Here is a 27,918-nt window from a genome sequence, read left to right as displayed (position 1 = left end):
CTCACTTTCTTCATTATTGTTATGCATGTGTATGAGTGCATAAATATACAAATACAATCTGCGGAGTGAGTCTGCTTAGTGTTGCTTGTGTATGACTGCCCACATGGAAATGGATAATCAATTATGGGGCTCATCTGTGGACAAGATTGATTCTCCCTCTTTCAATAATCTAATGTTGTCTGTAGTTCTTTGTCTAGAAATGGAGCCCCAAGAGGTTTCTCCTTTCCCTGTTTGCCTGTCTATTGGCATTGCTCAGGTCTTGTTTAGGCAGTCGTTTTGTTAAGTTTCTATGGCTGTAGCTTCCATGTCATTTCTAGGAGATACAATCTCACAACAGACTTCCTACTCATCTGACTCTTACGATCTTTCTCTCCCTCTTCCATGATGCTCCCTGGGTATTAGGTGCAGCAGTTGAGTTGTAGATGTATCCACTGGGACTGGGTGCCACATGATCCAGTGTTCTCTGCATGTTGACCAGTTATGGTTTTCTGTAATTGTCCCTGTCTGCTGGGAGAGAAGCTTCTCTGGTGAATGCTGAGAGCTACACTTATTTGTGGGTATAAGAATATGTTATAGAATGCAGTTAAGACTTATGCAGGTCTTACTGAAATTGACAATTAATAAATGGGACCTCCTGAAACTGAGGAGCTTCTGCAGGGCAAAGGACACAGTCAACAAGACAAAAAAAGCAGCCCACAGAATGGGAAAAGATATTCACAGACCCCACATCTGACAGAGGGCTGATCTCCAAAATTTACAAAGAGCTCAAGAAGCAAGTCTCCAGAACACCAAAGGATCCAATTTAAAAATGGGGTATAGAACTAAATAGAGAATTCTCAATAGAGGAGTCCAAAATTGCCAAGAGACACTTGAGAAAGTGCTCAACATCCTTAACCATTAGGGAAATACAAATCAAAACAACTCTGAGATACTATCTCACTCCTGTCAGAATGGCTAAAATCAAAAACACTAATGACAGTTTATGCTAGAGAGAATGTGGAGAAAGGGGTACACTCCTCCACTGCTGGTGGGAATGCCAACTTGTGCAGCCACTTAGGAGATCTGTATGGAGATTCCTCAGGAAAATGGTAATTAGATCCAGCAATTCCACTCTTAGGCATATACCCAAAAGATGTATCCTCATACAATAAGAACATCTGCTCATCTATGTCCATAGATATTTGTAATAGCCAGAACCTGGAAAGAACCTAGATGCCCCTCAACTGAAGAGTAGATAGAGAAAATATGGTAAATTTACACAATGGAGTACTACTCAGCAGGAAAAAAAGGAATCTTGAAATTTGCAGGCTAATGGATGGCACTAGAAGAAACCATCCTGAGTGAGGTAACCCAGTCACAAAAAGACAAGTATGGTATGTACTCAATCATATATGGATTTTAGACATGGAGAAGGGCATTGCCAGCCCATATTCCCACTGCCAGAGAATCTGGGGTGCAGGGAAGACCCTAAGAGAGATTTGCATGGTAACTCAGAGAAGGGTTATGGGATGAGATCTCCTCATTGGATTCGGGGGGGGGAAGGGGAGGGCAGAAGGAGATGGGAGAAAGAGAGGGAGAAAAGAGAAGGGGGAGAGGAGGACATGGGAGAGCAGGAAGGTTGAGCCAGGGTAAGAATATAAGAGAAAAGGATGGGAGATGTCATAAAAGAGGGAGCCGTTATAAGTTGGAGGAGAGATTTGGCACTAGTGAGATCTTCACAGATCTACAAGAATGACCCAGCTGGTATCAAGGCTGCCTTAAATGCCCTCCCATGACAATGAGAATGATGACTGCCTTATATGCCATCCTAGAACTGTCATCCAGTGGCTGACGGAGGCAGAGGCAGACACTCACAGCTGTGGACCGAATTGAACTCCTGGAATCCAGTTGCAAAGAGGAGTGCTGACCAAAGGAATCAAGATCGGGCTGGCAAACCCACAGAGGCAGCTGACCTAAACGAGGGGAAACACATGGACCCCAGACTGATGACTGAGAGGCCAGCATGGGACTGATTCAGACACCCTCCTACTGAACCTGAGTGACAGAGAGGAGGCCTTGGCAATCTGTGGGACCTTGGAGAGTAGAGCAGTATTTATTCCTGGCAGACAGAGGGACTCTTGGAACCCGTACCACGTGGAGGGATGCTCTCTCAGCCTGAACACATGGGGACACATGTGACAGACTCTGAAAATCCCTATGGAAGCCCTTTCCCTCCCTGGGGAGCAGAGGGGAATGGAGTGGGTTAGGGGGTTGCGAGGATTGGGGGTGGGGGAGGAGAGGAGGGAGAGGGTACTAAGAGTGACATGTGTAAAAAGTTAAATAAAAAATATGAAAAAAGGTGGGAGTTAAAAAAAAAGAATTATGCAGGTCTTGAGAAGTGGCAGTAGTAGGTTCTCCTCTAAGATCCATAGTCTCACTAGGCCCAGGTATAATACATACATTTGCCAAAACATTATTGCTGCTACTCTTGGTTGCCTCCTTAAGATTGAAAGTAAGTCCCTATTGTTGAAGACATCACTTTCTTCAGACACAGGACTTGGAAGATTGGAGCGCTATACAACCTGAAAGCCTCATATCTGAGGCTTAGCTTTCGTAGTACCAGAAGATGCTAAGCAAGGTGCCAGTGGAGGGAAGAAATCTTTCCCAACTGTGATGCCTATGAACCACAAAAAAGTGATCAGCATGAAAAGATACCTCTGAAGGTGCAATAGTGACACTTGTATCTTGGTCACAAACAACAGCTTTCTAACTGTAGTTAAGGTGAGAAATAATGTCTGGTACTCAAAACTTAGCCAACACTTTTTAAAACAGATTTAATTAGATATATTTTATGTGTAGTAAATTCCCTTTAGTGATAAGCATATGGTTTTAGTATTGAATGGATTTAATCATTTAACCACTGCCATAACAAAGACACAAAGCACTTGTGTTACCCAATCCCTTATCCCCCTTTGCCATCTATGCCCATTCGTTCCCTCACCAACCCATATTTGAGGAGGGTTTCTTTTTGTCTTTTGTAAATTTTCCATATAACCCAAAGCTTCCTTCACTTAGAATCCTGCTCTTGAGAACAACCTGTTGTTGAATGAACAGTAGCTTACACTCTTTCATGCTGAATAATTTTACACTAACAGGATGAAGGAAGTCTACTTACCTACTTTACCAATTGATGCACAATGTCACTTCTGGTTTTATCTACACGAATAAAAGGGATATGACTACTCAAGGACACATCAGTTTTTAGACATGTACAAGTATTAACTTTTCTCAGGTATGTATCTAGTGACTTAGTTGTTGAAGTGTACAGTTATACACACTTAAGAAATATTTTTTTAAATCTATTAAACAGTGTTTCCAAAGTGATTCTATCTTATTACTTTCACATGACATGTGTGGGAGTGTAAGGTTTTTTTTCATATCCTAGCAGACATTTGGTATTGCAGAAATTTAAAAAATTTACTAGTTCTGATGACTATAGAAAAACTAATGCTTTCCTGATTTTAATTCATGTGGAACATGTAATTATTCACACTAGTGATGGCAAATATCCATATGTATGTATACACAGAAATCATGATACTACTTTGTCCCTGAGTGAATGAGGAATCTACACTGATAAAACTTCAGACTTTCTAAAACAAATGTAAGAGAAAATGATTTAAATTGGAAATTGGAAAACACAAAGAAAAACCATAAGGACAGATTAATAAACCAGAAGTTACCAAAATTCTTGTATTTAAAAATATGGCTTGGACTCCAGATTGATGGTTGTGTGGAAAGCATGGGACTGACCCAGACCCCTGAATGTGGGTGTCAGTGAGGAGGCCTAGGTAATCTATGGGACCTTGGGTAGTATTTATCTCTGGCGTACAAATAGACTTTGAGTATTCATCCACAATATGGGAGGCTCTCACAGACAGGACTCTTGGGGGAGGGCCTAGGCCCTGCCCTGGATGAAATGACAGTTACTGGATATCCACCATGGAGGGCCTCACCCTCCTTGGGGATTGGAGTGGAGATTGGGTGGGGGACTGGAGGACCTGGTGGGGAGGGAGGGGGAGAAAGGGAGGGAGAGGGAGCTGGGATTGACATGTGAAACAAGATTGTTTCTACCCTAAATAAAAAAATAATTTAAAAATTTTGTGGATTTTATGTCTACAGTTTTAAATTGTGTCATCTTACTCTCATTCCACCTTAGGCTTATGGTTTCTTCCTTCTGACACATTTAAAGCATATCTATTATACCGCTTTAATGCTTTGGTTGGCTCGTGTTACTTCCATTGTGTCTGCATCTGTTTTTTACTAATCGACTTTTTGTTATTAGGCCATAGTTTTCAATTTTTTGCTTACATAGAACCTTTTAGTGGATGCTAGAGAATGAAAATTTTGCATTGTTGCTATTTAAAAAAAACTCATTACTCCTTGAAATATGACAAACTTGTTCTAATAGGCAGTTAAGCTACTTGGAAACAGATGGATCACATTGAGACTTTAAAGCATTGCTAAGATGGTCACATGTCAGCCTTAATGGCAAGGCTAACTTCATCTAGCTGCTAAGCCGATGCTTCTCTATGAACACTTTCTAATACCCTCATCTCTAGTTGAGGCTCACATGCTGTCTCAGAGAGCTGTAAGCTCCAAGGTTTACTGTTTTTTTATCTTTTATTTTTGGCTCTCCTACCCCAGCAAATGGGTAGTCACTTCAGAGTGCAGAAAGCTTCTAGAGTTCCCAGGTCTGATAGTTTAAGACCTTTCCCCCAGATTCTATGATATTCTGCCCATGAAGAATGCAACTCAATTCTTTTTTTTTTCCATGCATACTGGTTATATTTCATCTCTGGTGCTAAACAATGGACATGAGACCACAGCTAAGCCTTTACGCTTTTCTGATGAGCATGCCTTCAAACAGTTAAAACAGTCTCGCAGAAAAATAACTGCTCACACCCAACATCAACTGCTGAAATACAAACAGGTACAAAGTGCTCTGGGAGCCCCGAGGACCAGGATGTGACTAAGCCTCCTTCCCACTGCAACTCAGTCATCTTATGTAATGTGTTGGACTTAATAATGTCTGACAGACTGTGGGAAAAATGACGGTCACTTCTATTATTAGATTAAATGCTAGCCTCCTATCTTGGGTATCTCTTGTTTTCTCTTAAATAACAACACCTCTGTGGAGAACAAAGGCCTTCTGGTCTAGTCTTCTTCAATGACCATGGACAGTGTCTCTGACCTATACCTTATTAGAAAATCTGAACCAGAAGTATCCAAATAGGTCCTTTCCTTAAAAAAACAATGTGAAGTACAAGCTTATGCTTTTTAAAATATATGAGGTTCTAGCTTAATTTATTAGGTAGCAACAGACAATGAGTATATTTTAATAGTTCTAATACATTACAAATGAGCACTGCCACAAAAGAAACTTAAATTCTGAGAGTGCCTTTGTAATTAATTGGGCAGTAGGCATTGTAAAGAGTGTCAGTGGGAGTCTAAAGTGCCACAAATACCCCTTAAGTTTTATTTTTAGAATGTTCACATTTAGCAATTTGCTAATATAATACTGATATCTTTTATGTGCTTTGTCAGGATTTTTGTTCATTTTTGTATGTGTTGCAAGCATTCTTTGTATGTGTTATTTACTGTGTTTGTGTATGTACTTGTGCACACACCTTAAAAAACCCAGAAGATACCAGATTATCTTCATTTATTTCTGTCTACCTTATTGCTTTGAGACAATAATAAACTCACCATTTTGGCTATTTTGCGGGGCCAACTAATTTCAAGCATTTACAATGCTTGGGTTACAGCCATATATAACTATGTCTGGTTTTTATACATGGGTGTTGACTGAAATACAAATTGATGTCCTCATGTTTGCACACAAAATGTTTATATCCATTGGGGTATATCCCCAGCCCCTTCATCTAGATCTGATCAATGATACATTTTTTTGTAGTCATAGTTTAATACCAAACTGAGAAATTGACATGACATAGCAGTATTAAATAAACTACAGACCCTATCTGGTTTTCATCAGTGAGTATGCGTGTGTGCGTGCATCCATGTGTCTGTCTGTCCATCTGTGTGTGTGTGTATTTCTGTGACATTTTTCTACTTTTTGATTTATTTTTTATTTTGTGTTGAGAATGTCATATATGTACATTATAAAATGTAACCATGTATTACAAACATGTGGTTCTTTTCTGTCTCTGCTTTACTCCTTTTGAACAGGAATACTACAGTTGCTGACTCCACCGTTAGATTGGTGTATGGGAGTTGAATAAGTTGCTCCTTAAGTTTCTCCAGTGTACACAGAGGAGGGCCTGAATTCAATGATTCAAGAAGGGCTGTTACATGCACCTGGGAATTAAGTTAGATGGTGAGTTTCTAGACTAGTCAGAATTGATGAACGCTAGGTACAGTAATATCTTGGCCTTACTAAATGAAATGATGTGCAATCAGGGTGATAACCAGTATCAAGTCTGTGCCTCTCTACACATGAGTACATGTTTACATGTATACATGCATACATACACACTGCATATATATAAATACCCCAAAATAGGAACAACATGTTGAGGGTCTTGGGAAGGGATGAGTATAGCCTCCCTATGGAGAGAAAATACATACTTTAACACAGGAGAAAAATGAATTATGTAAAATACACATTAAAAAGTTCTTCACTACATTTCCATTTGAATGTGAGCTGAACATAGTGATTTCTTTGGTACTCACAGACTAACCTCTCCTGAAGCTTTAAAATGTTATGGCTCCTTCTCTGGGTAGCCTCTCTCTCACAGCAAAATTACACGTGCCCAGCAATCCTATGGGGAAATTTAGGTAGCAAGCTGGACCATGGAAGTTCTACTTCCAGTTAAGGATATTGAAACTATACCCCTCACCAAGAGTTTGACTACAACCCTCTCAGAGACCTCCAGCCAGAAAGAGCCATCTCTGCCACTCCTAGATTCCTTAGAAACTGTAAATGTCTAATGGTTTTAAACTGTCAAAATTGCTATTTGACAGTATAATTGGTGCACTCCCTGAAACCCCCTCTTCTCTGGTATTCTGCTTTGTAAATTCTAGCTGCATTATTTTGTGTTCTAGGCTGCAGGATTTGTTTGGTTCCTTTGCCTTCTCAATGTTTGCTTCTGGCTGATGGGCTAAGGAAATTATAGCGCTTACTTCTCTTGCTCCTTTCTCTCTTGAGTCACAACCCTAGCCTGCATATGATTTAGTGAACCAAAACTATTGCTTCACATGTCCTTCCTGTTTGCTTATTATTTTAAAACTTTCTGTTGTGTAAAAGTATGTGTGTGCTTGCACATACAGATGCACACATCTGCATATCTGTGCACACATCTGTCAAAGGACAACTTCAGAAGCTGATTCTGTTCTACCGTGTGGGTCCAAAGGGTTGAGCTCAAGTCCTTGGGCTTGGTGGCAGGTGTCTTTCCCTGCTGAATCACCTCTCTGACCCCATCTTGTCTGTGTGCTAATTACTCAAAGTCCGAGTTAATATATGGTCCATATTTTTCTACCATGACCAGAAACATTTTCAGCTGTGATCTCAGTTTGGATACAAAGAGCTAATACCCTCATGGAATAGAGCAAAGGAGTTCTTTGTATTTCCACAAATTCTAAGTATTTTTTTTCTGGAGAGGAGTATTTAAGGTTAGCTTTACTCTGTGAGAAGCCCCGTGCTAGCGATGTAGAGAATAAGAGAGTCTGGTGATGGGGAAGCCAGCTCTGCGCGTAGACCATCCAGGTTGTAAAACACAACATGTGAACCTTGTGTTCAAACACAGTTGTCTCTTCCTGCTCTCAGGCTGAACCATCCCTGTGTCCTTGCTCTGAGAACACAAAAGCAGTACTGAGCCTAGTTACTGTCTGGTGAAATACGGAGCAACCCGTCATAACCAACATACTTCCCAGCTGCTGTTTTCTTTCTTCAGTGGTTGCTGATGTACTCTTAGATCAGATCAGTTCTTTCTTCGATACACAGACACAAATCAAATCCACTTTCACCGATACCCATAAAACTCTCTTCTAGTTAGTGAACAGGCATTTCCTGCACACTATTTCTCTCTGAGGTTTGTTTTGTTTCTCAGCCAAACACATCAAGTGGACAGTGGCAGATGCACAGCAAGAACTAGTATTAATTCTTGATCAAGGAGTTGAAATTGGAATAAATAACATCTTGGACATTTCGTGAGCATTAGAAGCATTATTCAATGCAGCTCATTAAATTAATCAGGATGCTGTGAGAAGACAGACAAATGAAATCATGGCTACCTTTCAAAACTTGGTAGTCTGGTAGAAGAAATAATTGTGGAAGTCATTTCAACGCAAACTAATTATAAAAGCATTTGACCCTGTACAAAATAAGTGATAGTAGTATTCAAATGGAAGGAAGCAAAGCTGGCTGGAATGCAAGTAATTACTCCTGCAATTATCAATTTTCCTCTTTCATGAGGAACTAGTAGGGAGTCACTAAATTAGGGATGGGAACTTGACAGTGGCAACCTTGACTTTTTCAGCACATTTAACTTAAAAATACAGCTCATTGGGTTTTAAGAAATGCCAAATATATTCCAATAAGTATACATAATTTACTATGCATTTCTCTTAGAATTTTACCTTAGCAAAATAAGAGAGAAATATCTTATTCTCTTATTCTATAATATGTTATTGTAAACACATGTGAGAAATATCTTGTGACCGGTATGCTGGTGGAACCAGCCTCCATCTCCATACTGTTTAATTCCGTGTAACGGAGTTTTGTGATAAGAAGCGACAAGTTTCCAGGTGAGTCTCTGAGAACCCACAGCCTAGTTACTCCAGTTAAGGAGATTTTACAGGGTAACACTTAGGAAATGGTGGCAAGCTCACTTACAGTGTTTTCATGTCTGTTTTTAAAACTGTGGCCTACCCAAAGCATTGAGGACCAAGCTTATGCGAACAACTGAAATCAATTGCCTTTAAAATAAGATCTTCTCCATTAAAGGCATATTTTCCTCCTTTGAGACTAGGAACCAAAGGTAAAACAACAAAGGATATGGGAAGCCACTCCCAGCTGTGACCCCCCTCCCCAAGTGTATTGGCATTAACCCTTGGAGCCTGGCCTCCTGTAGAGGATTGGAATAGAGGTTGGATTAGGAGGAGGAGGAGGAGGAGGGGAGAAACACTGATAAATGGGGAGCCAAGAAAAGGCTGTTGTTACTGTCCTGGCAACCTGTTTGCTATGCTCCTTGAAAGGTTTTATTACCTTCAGGGTTGGAATATTCTGAGACACAGAGCAGACAAATCAAAAAACTCTGCCAGTCAGGTTGAAGCTCCATCCTCAAGTCTTCACTGAGTTTTGCTTTGTGTGTGGGACTTAGAGTGGCCAAACTGGACAGAGGAGGAGCCTGAGAGAGAGGAAGGAAGGGATGGAAAGGGGAAGGCCCCTACCTGCATTCACCTAAGCCACAGCCCCACCCCCATCCCCGCAGGACAGAAGGTGGGAGGATGCAAATTAGGTCTTTCGGGATGGCCAATCAGGTGTCAGGTGAGAGACTTTGGGTCCCAACACCACCCTTGCCCAGTCTGTGAGCACGTGTGCTGTGTTCTGGGACCTTTGTCCTGCAACGTCACGATTGGCGGGCACCCCTGGGTCCCTGATTCTGGTCTGACCCGCCTGATTCTCCCCTGCCTCCACACCCCTTCGAGGAGCGCGCGCTCCCCCGCCCCCTTCCCCAGCCAGCCTTCTGCTCGCCGCGGAGTCCCGGGGAGTGTGCAGAGAGCTCTGCTTGGCAAGCTGTCCAAAGCCGGGCGCGGGCCTCGCTGTGCGCCGGTGCCGGAGGCGAGCATCGGTTGGGACTGCACTACGCCGGCCGGCCGGAGACCGCCTGGCCCTCCCAGCGTCTCCAGCTCTCGGGCGAGACTGCGGCACAGTCCTGGGCCGCCGGGCCTGGAAACTCCGGCACGGTCCGCAGCGCAGAAAGTGGACTCACTCATCACTTAATTCGCCTGGGAGCTGGAGCGCAGAGAGCCTGGGCGCTGCCGGCCGCCGCTCCTCCTCACCCCAGTCCCGCCCGGGCTCCGGGAATCACACAGCTTGCCCCCCCCCCGCACCCCCTACCCCTGGTAGACAAAGGGCCCGGGCACAGTCGCCGCCTGGCCTCCGGCGCTCCGGGGAGGCGGCTGCGTGCGCAGTGGATCGCGCGGGAGGCGCGCACCGTGGAGATGGGCCGCGAGACGCGCCTGACTCGCATCTGCTGCTGCTGTTGCCTCCTCTACCAGCTGGGCTTCCTGTCTCAGGGGACCATCTCAGGTACGTTCTAGAGTGACTTTCGAGTTGCCTCTCCTACTTGGCCAGTGCGGACTGAGGACACACGGGAGGGCAGAACTGGTGCACTCCGTGCGTGTTGAGCAGAGCTCTGTGGGTAGCAGGGAAACAGCTTTCGGGGCAGTTGAGCAGGTCGGGGTCCCAAGTGCAAGCGAAGTCCACTTTTCTTGGCCTCATTTTAGCATCTGTAAAATAATCAGCTCTCCCATCCCCACCTCAAGTAATGGTTCAAAGCTGTGTTTACTGTATCTGGAGGAAAACCAGGTAGTATGACCTGTTACTTTTGAGATTATGCTGGAGTTCGCACAGGTTTCAGCGAGGCTATGCTAAAATATCATCGCCACACTTTTATTTTGAAAGTGCCGAAGTCTGTAGGACTTAGGGTCCTGCAGGAGTTTCAGGAGCTAGACGGGTGGTCTCCCTCGTATTCCTGCAATCGCATGGTATCTGTACGAACCGTGTGCCTGAATGCATGCGTGAACTTTAAGCCCCGCGCCTGTCTGTCTGCCTCATCCGCAGGGCTGCAGTTCACACCCGACTCCGAGGACTGGGAAGTCGTGTTTCCTGCACTCTGGCGCCGGGAGTCGCTGGACGCGGCGGGCGGCAGCGGGGGTAGCGCAGACCCGGGCTGGGGGCGCGGCGCTGGGGGCGGCGGCCGGGCGCAGGCTGCAGGCAGCTCGCGCGAAGTGCGCTCGGTGGCCCGGGCGCCGCAGGAAGAAGCCGCGGGAGGCCAGTCAGACTCCTGGTTCGAGTCTACCCCGCAGCCAGGTGGTGAGGACGAGGAAGAACTCGAATCACGGGAGCTGCCTCGGGGATCCAGCGGAGATACGGCCCTGCCCTCGGGATCCCCCTCCTCATGGCAGCCTCCATCGCCCCCGCAACCTCCCCCGGCCCAGCAAGAGGAACCCAGCACCGAGGAGGTGCTGCTGAGGATCCCGGCCCTCTCCCGGGACCTGTACCTGCTGCTCCGGAGAGATGGCCGCTTCCTGGCGCAGCGCTTCGCGGTGGAGCAGTGGCCAAATCCGGGTCCCGAGCCCACCAGGGCAGAGGCTGATCCTCGCCCTCCCACGCCACCAGACGCCGCCTGCTTTTACACTGGGACCGTGCTGCGCCATCCAGGCTCTCTGGCCTCTTTCAGCACCTGTGGAGGTGGCCTGGTAAGCGCCCTCCCATCCCCAGATCTCCATTGCATCCCTTGTTTAATACATCAGGCTGATTTGCATGCACCACCTCCTCCATTCTTTGAGGTATTTCTCTGAACTTTCTTTGACACCTTACCACCCAGGTGTCAGTACTGAGCATTTCTAAAGGAACACCTCCAGGGCACTCAGTCCGGTGAACCAGACTGTTTAAGGCACACAAGGAGCTTTCAGGTGAACTGTGAATTTCTTTGGGATTCTTTTCCTATTTCTTCAATGTGGTTCAACTTCTTTCTGTCTCTTGAGTTCCTGAAGCATGCCCACCACGTAGTGTCTTTGAGCAGTTTGTAATCTGCTCCACGCTGAATCCCTTCTATACTTGCCCCCGCCCTCAGCTCATCATCTGTGATTTTCCAGTGTTTATATGCTTGTTTGGTTTAAGTGTCCCACTACGAAGTGGTCAAAACACTTCTCTGGGGATTATATTGTGACAGGTAGATAAACCCATTGCAAAAGTCTAAAGCTGCTGTTTGCCACAGGGCAACCCTGGAATCCCACCAGCAAAGGGCTAGGATTTAACTTTTTTTTCCATGTTTTTTTGACAATAGTCCCCTTTTCTTTTTAGACTCCTTGTTGGAAGGTATCAAGGTGGGGTGCTTTCCCAAGACCCTGTTGAGAAAGTCAAAGCCACTTTCTCTATCCATGTCCATTACTTGACTTTTCTCCCTGTGTTGACTTCCTTAAGTTGGCCTTTACCTTGTGTCGATATAAAAATATGGACGACAGAATTGACTATTTTAATGAATCTTATTTCTCCAGGTCAGTGGCTGTAACTGTATTTATCTTATTTTCCTACCATAACCCCTAAAGGCCTTTATTATTAGTATAAGGCAGACCTCATGGAAAATCCTCCTGTGAGTTTTTAGGCTCTTCAGAGGGAGGCATTGATGGGTATAAGAACTAGTATAAAAGCAACTTGATGCCTTGGAGGAAAATCCAACAGCAACAGATGACAGTCAAAACCACCCAAAGGCATGGAATGTTAAAAAAAAAAAAAAGGTAGTCAAAAACCCAAACAAAACAAGACTGGAAACCTGTGCCTCCAAAGTTCTGGTGGTTGAGTGGTTGAATGATGTGAATTTCTGGACAAGGCTATATTTTACTAGATGGTGAATATTCGAATGTAGGCATTTTAGGCATGACTGAGAAGGTGGCTTGGAAAAATGACATGAAAAGCTTTGGAAATGTTTTCTGTGGAACTGATACTCGAACACCTCAGCAAGGTAAACATTTTGTGGGGGTTTCATTGTCTGCTGGCTTTCGGCTGGGGATTAAATAATTACATATAGAAAGCTCCTGGTGTGGTAAGAGCAGTGGGGGACAAAGCATTTCACTGTATCAAGTCCTGGGCTGTGGGTCAGATTTTCCAAATGAACTGTGCCTTCTCACCATACTTCAGGGAATAAAGTTAGAATTATGACTAGGTTTTTCATGAACTGAATAAGAGTTTGACATCCCTCCCTGTTTATCACATTGGATTTTTGCTCACTTTTCCCACTAACCATACAAGTGTATACTCTGAACTGGGAAGTCTTTGTTATTGAAGAGGACTGACGTTGCCAGCAATACAGTATAGCAGTCAGAATTTGAGTAAAAATGTAGGCAACTAGCCAGGAGGGTAAGTTTGTTACTCCAACTGCCATGCCAGGTCCCTCCCTTCTGAGCTTCTGGATTAGGAAAGAGAGGATAATTTGTGATCTTGACCCCAGCTTTGGCTTCTTTCCCAGTGACAAGTTCCTTTCATGTGAGGAATGAGATAATTGTCATCAGCTTTAAGGATATTCAATGGATCTTGTGTTGAGGGCTAACCTGCCTTCAGAGGTAAGTTGCTGTATATAAATGGATATGACAAGGAGCCATGAAGCAATGGCATGCCATTGTGAGCAGTCACATGTCACACCAGAGTTTAGAAGTCTTTGCCCAAGGTAAAAACCCCAGGTAGGGAATTTGGGGTGAGCTTCCTAATGTCCGGAAGTTTAACTGGGTCCCTACGAATAAGGAGAAAGTCTCCAGTCACATGACAGAGCGTTGCAGGTAGACAGAAGAGACTGGGGGAGGCATTGGCAATGTCTGTAGAAGAAATGAACGAAACAAGCTCTGTCTAGGCCAGAAGAAGCAGAAGACCTTAACATGTGCATTTGGATTAGACCCCCAAAGCATCATCTGCAAGAGTGTGGACCTTGACTGGCTAACTTGCTGAGTCTAGACTACATTACTGCCCATTCTGTGACCCTTGCGGGAGACGGACACCATGCTGCAGAAGGTGGATTATCTCCAAGTGTGCCAGCCTTTGGTTGGTAACAGCATTATTCTTCTCCAGCAGCAGAGGTTTTCTTACTGTTAGTTTCTTAGACCAGGGCAAATCACCATGTGTCTAGTTATTCTTTTTCTTCTCCATAATGAGTTTTAACTGCTAGCCACTACTTAACCACAGAGCTGAATTAGCTTCTTGATTATTACATATTTAAAAAGATTCAGATGTTGAATAAAAGGAAAAAGGTTGTCAGTTTTTGTAAAGAACTAAATACTTAACAGTTTTGTAGAGAGAGAAGGACTTAACAGATTAGGCAATATGGGCATCAGCTGCTCTGAGATGATTAAGTCTGTAGTATTTGGTGATAGAGCATGGATTATTCAGAGTTCACAGAAGTGGCTTTGAATCTTGAATTGCACACGAGGCTCATCTCCCATTAAAATCTGAGGCCAAAATAAATTATCTTTGAAATAAGGTTTCAAATTTTACCATGTAGAGCCCCCAAAGAGTGATATGATGAAAACCCCTCCTATACCTGTTCCCTCCTTATTATTTACTGTTCTTTTCCAAGTATAAAACATGCTATATGAATATAGTACATGGTCTGGATATCACTGATATACAAACATATGCATATGCAACTTTAAGATTTTTGTAATATCTTCACCATGTGTGTGCGATTTCCTTTGAGTAGTTCTGTTTAATGACTCTCAAGGCTTTCCCACTGTCTCCCTCAGTTTGGCTTGACGGTCCTATGTATGATTCCACTATTTTCCTATCATGAAGTGTGGTATACATAGAAGGGTGGAGATACCATATTGGCTGGGTAACACTTTGCATGTCAAGAGGCATGCGTGTGTATTGGCAATGTGTTATGTGGCAGTGAGGTTTCGCGCATAGGTTGACTAAAGTGTGCAAGCTCACCTTTCTCTGTAGAGTTACTAGTGTTACTATTAAAATTTCTTTCTTCTGGTTCTTGCTATCTTATAGGATTTCTCTTTATATATTTTACCTATTCTTCTGTTTGATTTTGGGCTTTTTTATTTCTAATTATGAGTTCCTAGAATATTAATGTTTTTAAAAGATAAATTTAATTACAATGAATATATTATGAGAAAAATTCAAAAATATATAAAATATATCATCTGTAATTTTCCATACAGAGAGAGGCACTGAACATTAATGGTTTTATGAGAATGTCAAACTTATTGGGAAACTAGGAAAGGTGTATGTACCTTCCTTCCTTCCTTCCTTTCTCTTCATCTCTTTCTCTCTTTCTTTTCTTTCTTTCTTGAGACAGAGTTTCTCTCTGTGTAGACCTGGATGTCCTGGAACTTACTATGTAGATCAGGCTGGTCTCGAATTCACAGAGATCTGCTTGCCTCTACCTCCCATATGCTGGGAATAAATAAAAGTTTGTCTGTCTGTCTTTGTATCTATCTATCTATCTATCTATCTATCTATCTATCTATCTATCTATCTGTCTGTCTGTCTATCATCTATCTTTCTGTCATCTATCTATAAAGATGTACTTTATTAAATATCCTTTTGGTTCATAAGACTGCACTAAATTCCAGAGATTTAGAGGATCAGATGGACATGTCTGGGAACTCTTGATCTCACACATTGTACTTTCTATGTAATTACTCCACATTTTGTGTTCTTACTCAATTCATTTAATTGGTAGCAATTAACTTAAGAAGCACCTCTATAATCTAGCTATCCACCTAGCTACATTTGCATGTGTACAATGTTTATAAGTAAGCATGTTGTGCAGTACTCTGTTAATCTCCATCAGTGGTTCTTTATTTCTTACAGTGCAGATGGTTTGGAGAACAGAAAGTACAATACCAGTTCCTTGCTCTATGTTGATCTGTATCTTAAACTTGAGACAGTCCTCTTGCAAGAAGAATTTTGTATTCACTTACCAATATTTACTTCTTTTTGACTTTTACTAACTGAATCATAAATAGCGTATTAAAGATTAGATTTATTTATTTATTTGTATGTATGACTGTGTAGCACACATATGTGTGGTGCCCTAGGAGTTCAGAACAGGTCATCTGACCTCCTGGAATTGTCGCTGTGGACAGTTGTGAAGCACTGTGCACGTGCTGGGGATCAAACTCAGGACCTCTGCAAGAATAGCATATGCTTCTAAATGCTGAACCACATCTCCAGCCTCACAAGCGTATTTTAAAAATCTACACAGCAAGTCAAAAAATATTTGTAAGGCAATACAAAACAGCATATTTAGATCAGAGCCCATTAGCAAGGGGATGTTTTAGTTTAATAGCAATTACAACACTTTAATGATTTTAATTGACTAAATCGTAGACAAAGGTCTGTTCCTGTTGGGAAGTGGTTTAAATAAGGGAAATGATCCATATGTATTTATAATATTTACAAATGATGGGGTAAATAGCAAACCCTTTAGGATTGGTTTGAGGAGGAGATTCCTAAAAAGAGCCTTCCGGGTTCCCCAGACAAACGGAGACTGTGATTCAATGCGGAGTGCTTTCAGAGTGCAGCTCCAGTGAGCACATTACTGTGTCCTCCCATCTTTATTCCCATGCCAAGCCGCAGACTGAGGGAAGTGAGAAAATGGGAGCTCGGCCATTCAGAGCTACCCAGATACTTTTATAGGGTGATTATGTGGTAGTGTTGGAAAGACCCTGGGGATTGGATGGTTAGTACCCACTTGTCCAGTGAGAGGCACTTGATTTCATCTCATAAGTAGTGTGCACATATCTGCACTGAACTAACTCTTTTTACTTTAACTCATAGGTTGTGTAAAGACAGCGCTGAACTTAGGCCAGTATTCTCACTGTGGGGCAGGGAGGAAGGGAGGGAGGGAAGGAGGGAGGGAGGGAGGGAGGGAAGGAGGGATGCAGAGAGAGAGAGAAAGAGAATCATTAAAGGCATATTACGAGGGCCAACATGAGGTCATATTGCTCCAGATTTGTTTTTAGCTCTGTTGCTTCAATCTGGCATAACTAAAGGAGTGACCACTTACATAGCAAGCCTACATCATCATGCCTTTAACTAGATTTCCTAGTGCCTGATATGTATGTTAACATGTACTGTGTAGACATCAGCATTTGAATCTTGGAGATAGGGAAAGTAAGGAGTTGGTGAGATAACGATATTGAGCATTTTCTATTAAAACTTGGAGTTCCAGATCTAACCTCAAGCATAAAGACTGTGTTTGAAAACTAAAAAAGCAATTTATTTTTCTTCCCTATTTTTATTAGTTCTTTAAGAATTTTATACAGTATGTTTTTATCCTATTTACATCCTCCCCCAAGTCCTCCAAGATCCACCCCCAGTTCATTACCTACTCAGTTCTCTTTTGTCTTTCTCTTTTGCTAACCCACAGAGTCCAAATTGTGCTCCTTATATATTCATGTATGTGTGATCATCCACTGGAACTTGGTCAACCAACCAGGAGCCACATTTTAAAAACAGGACTCTCAGTCTCACAGAAGGTATCAATTGCAAATAGCTCCTCGGCTGGGAATGTAACATCAAACCCACCTCTGCTTTCACCGAGGGCTTCTTGTTTAGCTTAAGGTTGTTCAGGACTTGCCCATGCCAACACCACATCTGTGTTGTGGAACTGCCCGACTGTGGCCAGAAAACCACTCTTTCCTCATAGTCACTCACCACCTCTCGCTCTTACCATTTTTCTCCCCCCTGTTTTGCAATGGTCCCTGAACTTTGGGAGGCAAGGACATGATACAGATGTCCCTTTGAGGGCTGAGCACCCCCACAATCTTTAAATATTTCTCATTTTTAATTGTTGTGGGTTTTTTGCTAATCAGCTTCAATTGTAAATGGAAGCTTTCCTGATGAAGGTTCAGAGATGCATCAATATATGGGCATAATGATAAGCCACTAGGAGCTGGTTTAATACTGTGTCCATTTAGTAGGATAATAGTGGTAGGTTCCTCTCTAGGACCCGTTACATGCTTAGCCACAAGTTCATGTTCCTGATAAAGGTTTCATATTAGGGCGGGGGGCCTTAAATCCAGTCAGAAAGTGGATTGTTACATCCAGTCTTCATCTCACTATTGCACCAGTGGGCTGTCAGGGAAATCATTTTTGCAGTTCTCAGAAAAACAGCTCATTACGATTGATGGTTACTCTTCTCCTCTGGTGTTGTGGATAGAATCTTCCAGCCAGTAAGCTAGACAGTAAGGATGGAGTTTCTGTGTCAGTACTAGCTCAATTTCTCCATCTTTTATGATTAAAGTGTGTTATCTTCAGGATAGGTTCTTACCTTTAAGTTATGGAGGGTAACTAGTGCTCCAGCAATACCTTGTAATATTTAGTGGTGTCTTACGCAAGCTGAAATCTGAGGCCAGCCATTCCAGTGGCACTGAAAAACACCCCACCGAATTCAAGATCTTTAATAGAACTTTACAACCACTAAGCTTTAAAAAAAGAGTTCTAAAAATCTTGAGTTTGTCCTTTTTCTATCATATTTTAGCACAACTTATGATAAGCATAGATACCTTCTGTCCATACCTTTTAATGTTCTTCCAGGACCACACTCAGAATGTCACTGAGCTAAAACTTTGAATTAGTGGAGAGGTAATACAATGGGGTATTAGTCCCAGTGTGGATGTCTTTCTGTTTTCTAGACAAAAAAAAAAAGTTGAACACAAGATGAAATTTACCTTTCATTTTAGAAAACATCTTAGAAATGAAGCAAACAAAAGTAAGTTGTTTTAAAACACAATAAAATTTTAGCTGGCAATAAAGCAGAGGACTTATTCTAACTTTTTCCAGTCATTATGAAATACAATTTATCCGAGAAAAATGTGGAGGATACTTTCAGACTGACACAGTTTTACCTACTACCAAGTTAAGATACAACTAAATAGAGACAGACAGGCATTGCTGAGCAATATTTTAAAATCATCAATGAAGAGAAACTGTGGACTCTTTGTAGGAATTTGTCTGAGCTGGAATGTTGGAGCGGTGTAGATAACATCAAGGGAACTCAATAGGACTAAAATGATAAACTGTTTCAAACAATAAATATTATACCAGATCTATGCACTTGCTCATACTCTGATTTTGATGTCTATTTTCCTATAAAGACCTTTAGAATTAATAGTGAAAGCAGTGGACATGCTAACAGGAGTGACAAGAAAGATAATTTTACCAGCTAATAAAATAGTACACTTAATCTATTACCATTGTAATTTGGGCTTGAAGATATAAATTAATAGTAAGTAAAATATGATGCTTTTAGTTAGTTATAAAAACACTACATTTCTTGGAGTTTTTCAGTTCCTCAATTCAGAGATTCAATCAGAGGAACATACATATAACCAGACTTCAGTTATATCCTTACATAGGATGCAGAACTTCAAAATTGTGTCACATCCAAATAGCAAGCCTGAGTACTCTACTTTGTAAAGAATCATGTGTGAAACATAATCACGGCATAAAGTTTGAGTAATTTGTTATAGAAGTAACTGACTTTTAAAAGTTAAATTAGTATGTGCCCAATTTGTATACTTACAGATAATTCCTAATGCCAGTAGCTTTTCAGTTGTAATTTCCTGAGGTCGAAATTAGTAGCATTTTAAAAATTATTAAATTGGTGATCTTAAAATCAAGTTCCCTCCAGGGACCATTTTCCAAATATAGCCTAATTATTTCCTATTAGTGAGATGGAGTTATAGACATCAGGTTGACTCTGTCTAGAGTAAATCATTATGTAAACTAAAAAATTGGAAAGGATGTTATGAATGTTGTCTTTCTACCATCCTTCATTGGAGTTCTGAGTTACATACCGTAAAGTTCGTCTATGCTAAGTGTACAACTCAGTTGTTTTAGTACATTCACAGAAGTGCACAGCCTTCACTGTGGTTGAGGTTCTGAACATTTCAGTCAACTCAAAGTGTCTGTCATATCTCTTTGCAGCCACTCTTCATCTCCAGTCTCATGTAATAACCAAGTTTCTTTCCATGTAGATTTACTCTAACATTTCCTGTAAATGAAATCACACAAGCTTAGTGTGTACCTGGCTTCATTCAGTTATCTTTATGTTTGTGGTCACATTGTACATTCCCTTTTTCCTTTTCTTTGAAAGAAATTAAGCATCTCTATTTCTATGACACGATTAGTAATCATATTATTATTTTGATGAGTAACATAGTTACTTTTATTTATTTTTATTTTATTATGCTTTAATGTGTTTAGTTGAAACAGAATTGCATCACTTTCCACCACCCCAACTTTTCCTCCTTCCAGCCCTTTTCTGTTACCTTCCCTGGATGTACCTCATGATTATCATTTCAGCAACTCATGCTTGCTAGATGATTTCCACTTTGGGGCTATTATAGTTACTGCTAATATAAACATCTGTGTAGAAATCTTTGTGAAGATACATACTTTTCACTCTTCTTCGAGTAAATACATTGAAATAGAATGACTGGGTCATATGATAAATGGTGTTTTAAAGTACTTAAAGTTTTAGAAAAAATAATTTTATCATTGTAATTTGGGGGTCAATTAAGCCATAGTTTTTATCCTATACGTTTTATTTTCAATCAATATTTCTAAGGGATAAGATAATATTAAGACTTTTACTGTGAGGGAATATTTGGTTGTAGTCGGAGGAAGGTTGATAGGACAAACAGAAGTGTCATTTGAAAATCACATCATCTGGTAAAATGATAGATGAAAGAGATAGATTTGAGGACTGAAAATGTGGCTTAGATGGCAGACTGCTTTTTTTCTGGTATGTAAAAGCCCTAGGTTTGATACCCTACTTCCCCCTACCACACGCATACAAGGTACTGTACATCCTGGAGGTGGAGAATCATAAATTAAGGTGAGTCTGAGGCCACTCTGGGCTACATGACTTTCAGATTAAAACAAAGCATTAAAAGGGAAGGAGGGACAAAGGAGTGGGAGGCAGTTTTGGTTTCTTACTTGGGCCCCATGATTGATTATTTTTCATTTTCAATTTTACAGTTCCTTGTTCTCGTTAAGTCCCAACAGTTTACATAATCCAAGTGGATTGAAAACAAATATTCCTATGTGGGAGACAGTGTTATGAAAAGAAGAGAGAGAGCAGAAAGATAAAAGAGGAATTTGAGTCTGATGACATATACTCAGGGTACCTTTTAAATGTAAGAATATTCCCTAGTTTCCACTTGAATGTTTTGGAATAGCATGTTCCTGCCTACGTCTGCCCATTAATGTGGTTGCCTGGTTATCTCACCAGTGGTATTTTAGTAAGTTGTCTAAGAACTTGGCTGCTTTTGCCTTTGGCTGCAGAATCTCAACAAGTTAAAATCTGGGTTCTTGGTGACACGGTTCTGAACCTATTAATAGCTCACCGAAGGTTTGTAATAGTACATGGCAGACTGAATAATGGAACTACATGATGAACTGTCTGCCTGATTCTTCTCTCATTTCTTCCCATTGGCTCTTTCTCTAGCAGAAACATACCAGGTGTGTATAACCCTCCTGCTGCCATCCCCCTGGGAATTTTGAAAATACAAGTCAAAGAGGAAACCAAAGCATCCCGTGATGCAATGTGGGTAGAGCCATAATAACAACATGGGCTTTTGAAAAGTACATTAGAGTTTACACAAACATTTTGTCTGTGGTATGACACATGCTTTATAGAAAACATAACCTCAGAGATATGCTATGTGCTAAGTCTACTTTTTAAAAACTGTTATATTTTAAGGATTCTATGAGAGGTTGCTATGTAAAGGAAACCTTTTTTTTATTCTTAAATGAATACTTCAAATTTACTTTCTTAGTAAAAGTCAGGTTTGGATATTCCAATTTACCTCTTAAAAATTTAGGATATTCTTCAAACCATAAAGTTTAAATGAGTAGAACAGTTAAATATATTAATCATAAATCGTTGTGAGTCATGACAATGGTAGGTAGCATTTTACATGAGAAATATCTGCAGGGAGCAGGAAATTCACTAGATTCTTCTATCTTGTTTTGCTGTAAAGACACCCTATCCAAGCACCCCTAAAGAAATCAGCTAATTGGTGGGTTGCTTACAGTTTCAGAAGGTGAGTGAATCCATTGTCATCATTGTGGGAATCAGACAGGCATGGCACTGGAGCAGTAGCTGAGAACTTTGTATCCTAATCTTCTGGAAGGAGATGGAGGGGCCGCAGAGAGAGGAACAGACAGAGAGAGGGAGAGAAAGAGTAAGATGGGAGGTGGGCAGGGCCCATTTAAAAGGGAACATAGTGAATAGGCACATGTGGTACTCTTAAATGGCAGCAGCTGAGTACCTATCCTGTCAGAACTCCAAGGGCAGGCCAGTACAGATGCCTGAATATCAACACTAAGCATGCAGATATCTGAGCCTATGGGGGACACTGTCATTCAAACCACCATACAGAGTGTGGAGTAATTCCTCCATTGTTTCCACTCTAAACACTATGAAGGAAAATTGATGAATGGAGATGATAATGTTTCTATTTGCATTGCTTTTAGAAGAAAACAAAATCAAGAGTTTTCACAGATAATGTAATCATATATTGTCATACAGCATGGCTAAATCATAATGCATAATGTGAAAACATAATTTATTTAGACCACCAATATCAGCGTTTGGCTTAGGAGCAAGAGCTTATCTTTTCATTAGCTTTATTATTTTCAATAAGACACTTATTCAATCTTTCTGAGACTTTTTCATTTATATTTAAAATAAGGTAAGTTTTCTATTTATACAACTATAGATGATACTAAAGAAATACTCATATAAACTTGTTCAGGACAGATTGTTGACCTCATACATAGGAGTGCAGATAGGATGAGTGTTACAAAGTGTTGTCTTGTGACTAGATATTCAAGAGCATCTTGTCGGTATGCCTAGATACACATTTAGAACGGCCAAAATATATCGAAATGTTGCCAGTTTGTCCCATTTCTCCTAGTTCTCCCCCCACCCCCTCTCTGTGTATGTTTCTGCAGTTTCACGCACTTGAGAAGGGCACGGAACATGGCATCATGCCTGCTAGCTGAAGCTGGGCACAAGCACAGAAAAAGCATTCTCCCAGATGCTCTGCACGGATAATATGTTATTGGCTGTGACTGTGCTTGTACATGGCAGACGCTGTGAAGACAGATTCCTGTTGCTAGGCCTTTAGTGCAGCACCATTTTACACAAATGCAAAGGATACTAGTTCTGTCACACACAACTTTAACTGGAGTCTTGTGCATCCCTTTAAGACATTTCTGGAAATGGTATCTTTGAGGGAAGGGGGAATTCAGGCTAGTATTACTGAAACAGTGCATCCTGCCAATCACCTTCTAAAGATGCTAGCCCAACTTACATCCTCACCAGTTGCACTATAATTCTCCTTCCTTCAAGTCTTTGGCCATTGTGGATGTTAGAAGTCTTTATGGTTGGCAATCTTGACTAATCTTAATTTTCTTTGCAACAGTTTTCATGTCTTTTTTGCATTACATGCTCATAATCTTTGTCAATTCCTCACTAGTCTTTAATTCATTCAATAAATATATAGTTTTTAACTGTACATTTTCATAACTGCATGAATATACACACATTAATTCAGCAGCCCAGATTTTGTGAATGCTGAATTTCACCAGTTTTGCTTAAGGCCTTTATTTTCAAATCTGAGGGTCATGTAGGAGCTCTCATGGTCCCCTTGGCAGCCAATTTCTTCCTCAAGTTTCCAGATGTAACCACTATTCTCAACATTGTAAACATATTTCCATTCATAATTTCGTTATGTATGTGCATCCATAAAAGCACAATATTGTTTTGTTTTTTAAAAATACCTAACTGGAATCATAATGTAGAAGTCTTTCTAGAACTTCCCTTTTTCAAGTCATAACATACAACACTAATTTAAAACTGACAACAACCCCCTCAAATGCTAAGCAACGGCTCTATTCACTTGTCTGTCAGGTCCATCATTTCGTGTTAATACATGCAAAATCTGACTGAATGTTTTCCAGGATAAAATGACACAAACTAAACAGCAAATTTAGTGATGGCCCAAACAGAATAATTTATTTTGTAGAGAAGTAAATTATGTAACCATTTCTTTTGGATTCCTAAGGAATTTAAAGTTTTTTTTTTCTCAGTAAACAGTGTTGGTAGCTTCGAAGATGTAGGGAATGTTTGAATGTTGGCTTAAAGCCCAAACTGGTCAATTTGTAATATATAATGATATTTACCACAGTAACAATATGATTGAAAAGGAGAACATTTTAAATTTCCATAACAATAAAATTCAGTGGCAGTATTTGTAGAGTGTTTGTGATCTTTGAGTTCTGTCTCTAACTGTTCCTAAAGTACACTTTATATTAAATATGTTATCAATAATAATAGCATGACAAATCTGACTTTTTGTATTTATCTCATTGTGTTCTGTATATTAGACTACTTGTTAATGGTCAAATTTTACTTAATGAATCATTGTACATATCAAACATGTATGCTTCATATACATGTCCATTAATGGAACTGGGTTTATAGGTGCGTGTTTATATCTGTGAAATAGTGAATTCACCTCCGTGCTTCCTTGGTGTTCTCATGCTAAACTACAAATAGCATAGCATTTTCCATAAGCACTTTGCCATTGAAACAATTAATCTTATTTTGTCTGTAGTAGAAGTATGGGACATTATTAATTTAGAATATAGTTCAGTAAATCATGTGACTTCAATTCCAAATTAATTCAGTCTGCAGCGTATGCAGTAGTGGGATCTACTATTCTTATTCATTGTTCTGTTAATTGTTGAATTAATCCTGAATGGAGTTGAACCTACATTCAGAGTTGAATTCTGTATGTGGGATTCACTGAAAAATAATACATTTCAGAAAAGTTACTAGATTGAAAGGAAGAATGAACCCATGTTTGAACTCTGTGTTGTATTTGGTGTGATTTCAGCCTTCTGTTTTTCACTTTCTTTAATGAACTTCACAAGAGAAACACACTAGACTTTAGATTTGAGTGAAAATCTTAACTATTTATAAAGTATTTGGGCAGCATTTTTAGGGTCCATCATGGTGGTAGTTTATTGCTTGTGGAGATTTGTACTTGTGCAATGTGTTTTTATATGCACAATGACTTTTAGTGGATAGGGACTGTTAAATATGGGGTAGCTTCACTGCTAATACTGCCTCTGTGCTAAGGTACTCAGACCATCTCACTTGTCGGACCTCAGCTGAAACACAGCACCGCCAACTGGGGTCTAAGTATTCATTTTCCAGAGCCTGTGGGGGACATTCTCATTTAATCACCTCAGCCTGTATCTCCAGCAGCACTATGGCATCTGATGCCCTCTTCTGATTTCCATGAAGCAATCTATTGTGGAACTGAAAGAAAAATTAAGGAACTGTGTTTGAGAAAAATACTCATATTTTTATTATATTTTAAAATGATATATCAGAGAGAAAAGTTTACGTTGGGATACTCGTGGCTCTTTTATGAATTCTCTACAGCCAAAGCATCTGGTGTAAGTTCCTAGTCCTTGGTAACATAACCTTATTTTCATCACGTGAAAATTCTAAGTAGAAATAGAGTAGGTCCTCCCCACATCATTTGTGAATTTATGTTTGCGAAATGCAATTGTGATAAGACAAAAGTAATCTCAGTTTAGCATCATCTTTAAACTTTCTCAGATGACACCTGTTAAATATTTTTGAAGTTAAGTGAAACCAAAGAATTAATTTAGGGTAGCACAATTGATAATGTACCCATATACATACATACATACATACATACATGCATGCATACATAATTTGTATTTGTTTGAGCAGATCTGAGAGTAAGCATGCAAAACTACTTACCTCCTGAATTCTTGGAAATGAATGTTGATTGATTGAGCAGTTGAGTGAAGTTTCCCACAACCACCCAAAACCCTAAATTCTTACCAAATCTGCCATGTCCTCCAAATTCTTTCCCTACCAACCATCTCTCCAATCCTATCATGTTCTCCATGTTAAAATGGACAGGTCTTTGGAAATGAAGCTAATCCCTATGTTATTTCTAAGTATTATTTCGGACACACATAACGTATTGTGGATTTAACCAACATGAAGTCTATGAACTACCGAAGAAATGCTGATTAAATGACACTGAAGTGTAGGAGGTCAGGTAGTCCCCGACTCTCCAGGAAATCAGTGTTTTCTATGTATAGATGCTTCATCTCCTAGAGAATAAACTCTGAACTGCTCTTAAGTAAATGCATATTCCACAAACCACCCATTAAATGGCTACATGTACAAGTCACTCATCTTATTTCCGATTCGTTTTTTAAACTTGAGAAATAATTTTTCCTGCACACTTTGCTTTCTCTTGTGCACTTGTGAGTTGCTTTTCAGTGGTGCATCTGGACCCCTGAATACATACATGCTCGGTTAAGATTTAAGGCAGCATTGACCGTCAACATGCTCATAGCAATTCCTTTAGCATTCCTCTAGAGTACACTACTCAGACAGCCATCATTAATTCCCCACTTCAGCATTTTATTTCTGAGGAAATGAGTGTGAAGTGGCATCTGCTTGCTTCCCTGCTTTTTGGTCAGGCTGATTAATTTTCTATGTCATCAATCATTATGGTTCCTTCTGTGTGAATTTCCTATGTTGCAACTGGAAACTCTCCTACTCGATTAACTTTATAGCAGGACTGTTTATTTTTTTAATGCAGTCATTATATATTTTACAGAAAGTTTTTCCATCCTATCAACTAGGTTTGTGGCTGCTTTACTATGAAGAAGTTCATAAAATTTACATTTCAAAATGGTTAAATTTTAAAATATTGCCAATACAGTTGCGCGTAGTGTGTCTTTAATAAGACTTTCTTTTTCATGACATAATCAAAATTATAAATAAAATTCTATAAGCATGTGCACACCTATCTCCAGTACATAATATTGTATTTTAATTTAGAGAGCAACAAAGTCTGTGCATCATTCTGTAACTTGCCTTTTATTGAATTTCTATAATTCCAAATATTAATTATCCACAATGATAATATTTAGATAGAATTCCAACTATTTATTTATTATTCAGTTTCTCTGTCTGTCTGTCTGTCTGTCTGTCTGTCTGTCTCTCTCTCTCTCCTTCTCTCTCTCATTCTGTGTGTGTGTGTGACCCAGAGGACAACTTTGGGTGTCTTGTTTAGGTGCTATCCATTTTTTTAAGGCAGGATAGAGTCCCTCACTGGAACTTGCTAAATATAATAAGCTGGTTACCTGGTGACCCATCCCCTCAGAGCTGAGATTACCAATGTTCACCACCATGCCCAGCTTTTAACAAAAGTTCTGGATTTCAAATTCAGGTCCTTGTACTTGCAAAACCAAGCACCTTACCAACCATGCCATCTCCTTCAGGCCCAAATCTAACTATTCAAATGAAGATTTATTGTTAGTTAGGAGGGATATTTATAGGAGGATCTTAGTACTGTCCATTAGTTTTAATTAATGCTAAAAATGGATGATTCTTTTGAACTCATTTGTTAATTTTAGCTGCAGCGGATTGAACACAGGACCTCATATATAGTATACAACACTTTACCCCTGAAACATACTCTCTTCCTTAATACGATTCTCATTCAGATTAAAAATGTGAAAAATAATTTATAGGCTTTTTTATTCATGAATGATAGAACCAGTTTCCAAAAGTCTCATAACAATGGAAAACTTACAAAAATAAAGTCTCCAATTATTTTAAATAAAATCTTGGGTAGAAATAAATTGCCTCAACTCTTCTACAGGTGACAAATTTCATCTACTTTACAAGCATCACATGCAAGTTTCTTTTTTCTGTGTCTTTTTGATGGATTGCTTTAAAATATTTCATTTTCTTTTCAAACCGTAAAAATATACTCACTAATATTGAAGTTGCAAAATCTGTATGTGTGAGTGATGAAATTTTATGTTGCATATTTTCAACCTCTTTTATTCAAATTGAAATTCCCTTTGGCATTAAGGAAATAAGGGATTGAGTGGTAGGTATAGATATTCTTTTGATTCAAACTATACAAAGTAACTGCCCATATTGTAGAATAATTATTGTACAGGATTTGTTTTCTGATCCATAAATGACTACTTCATGCTAGTGATTCTGAATTATAAAATGTTATGTCAGGACCTCT

The 27,918-nt window shown here is 40.2% G+C and overlaps 1 protein-coding gene across 3 annotated transcripts in view; it reads left to right on the top strand.

Moving 5' to 3' along the window:
• The first annotated feature begins 9,740 nt into the window (after positions 1–9,740).
• Adamts19 (ADAM metallopeptidase with thrombospondin type 1 motif 19) overlaps positions 9,741–27,918 on the top strand; it is a 188,124-nt gene continuing 169,946 nt past the window's right edge. The window contains exons 1-2 of one of the 3 annotated variants that reach the window (XM_040741783.1): positions 9,741–10,315; positions 10,850–11,487. In XM_040741783.1, coding sequence (XP_040597717.1) covers positions 10,228–10,315; positions 10,850–11,487 — 726 coding nt within the window. In that variant the 5' untranslated portion in view covers positions 9,741–10,227. The remainder of the gene's footprint in view (positions 10,316–10,849; positions 11,488–27,918) is intronic. The other 2 variants (XM_040741782.1, XM_005069088.4) reach the window with 2 other exon arrangements.

Source organism: Mesocricetus auratus, unplaced genomic scaffold (genome assembly GCF_017639785.1).
Source record: "Mesocricetus auratus isolate SY011 unplaced genomic scaffold, BCM_Maur_2.0 Super-Scaffold_6730, whole genome shotgun sequence".
Lineage (NCBI taxonomy): Eukaryota > Metazoa > Chordata > Mammalia > Rodentia > Cricetidae > Mesocricetus > Mesocricetus auratus.
This window is presented reverse-complemented; position numbering and strand designations above follow the sequence as displayed.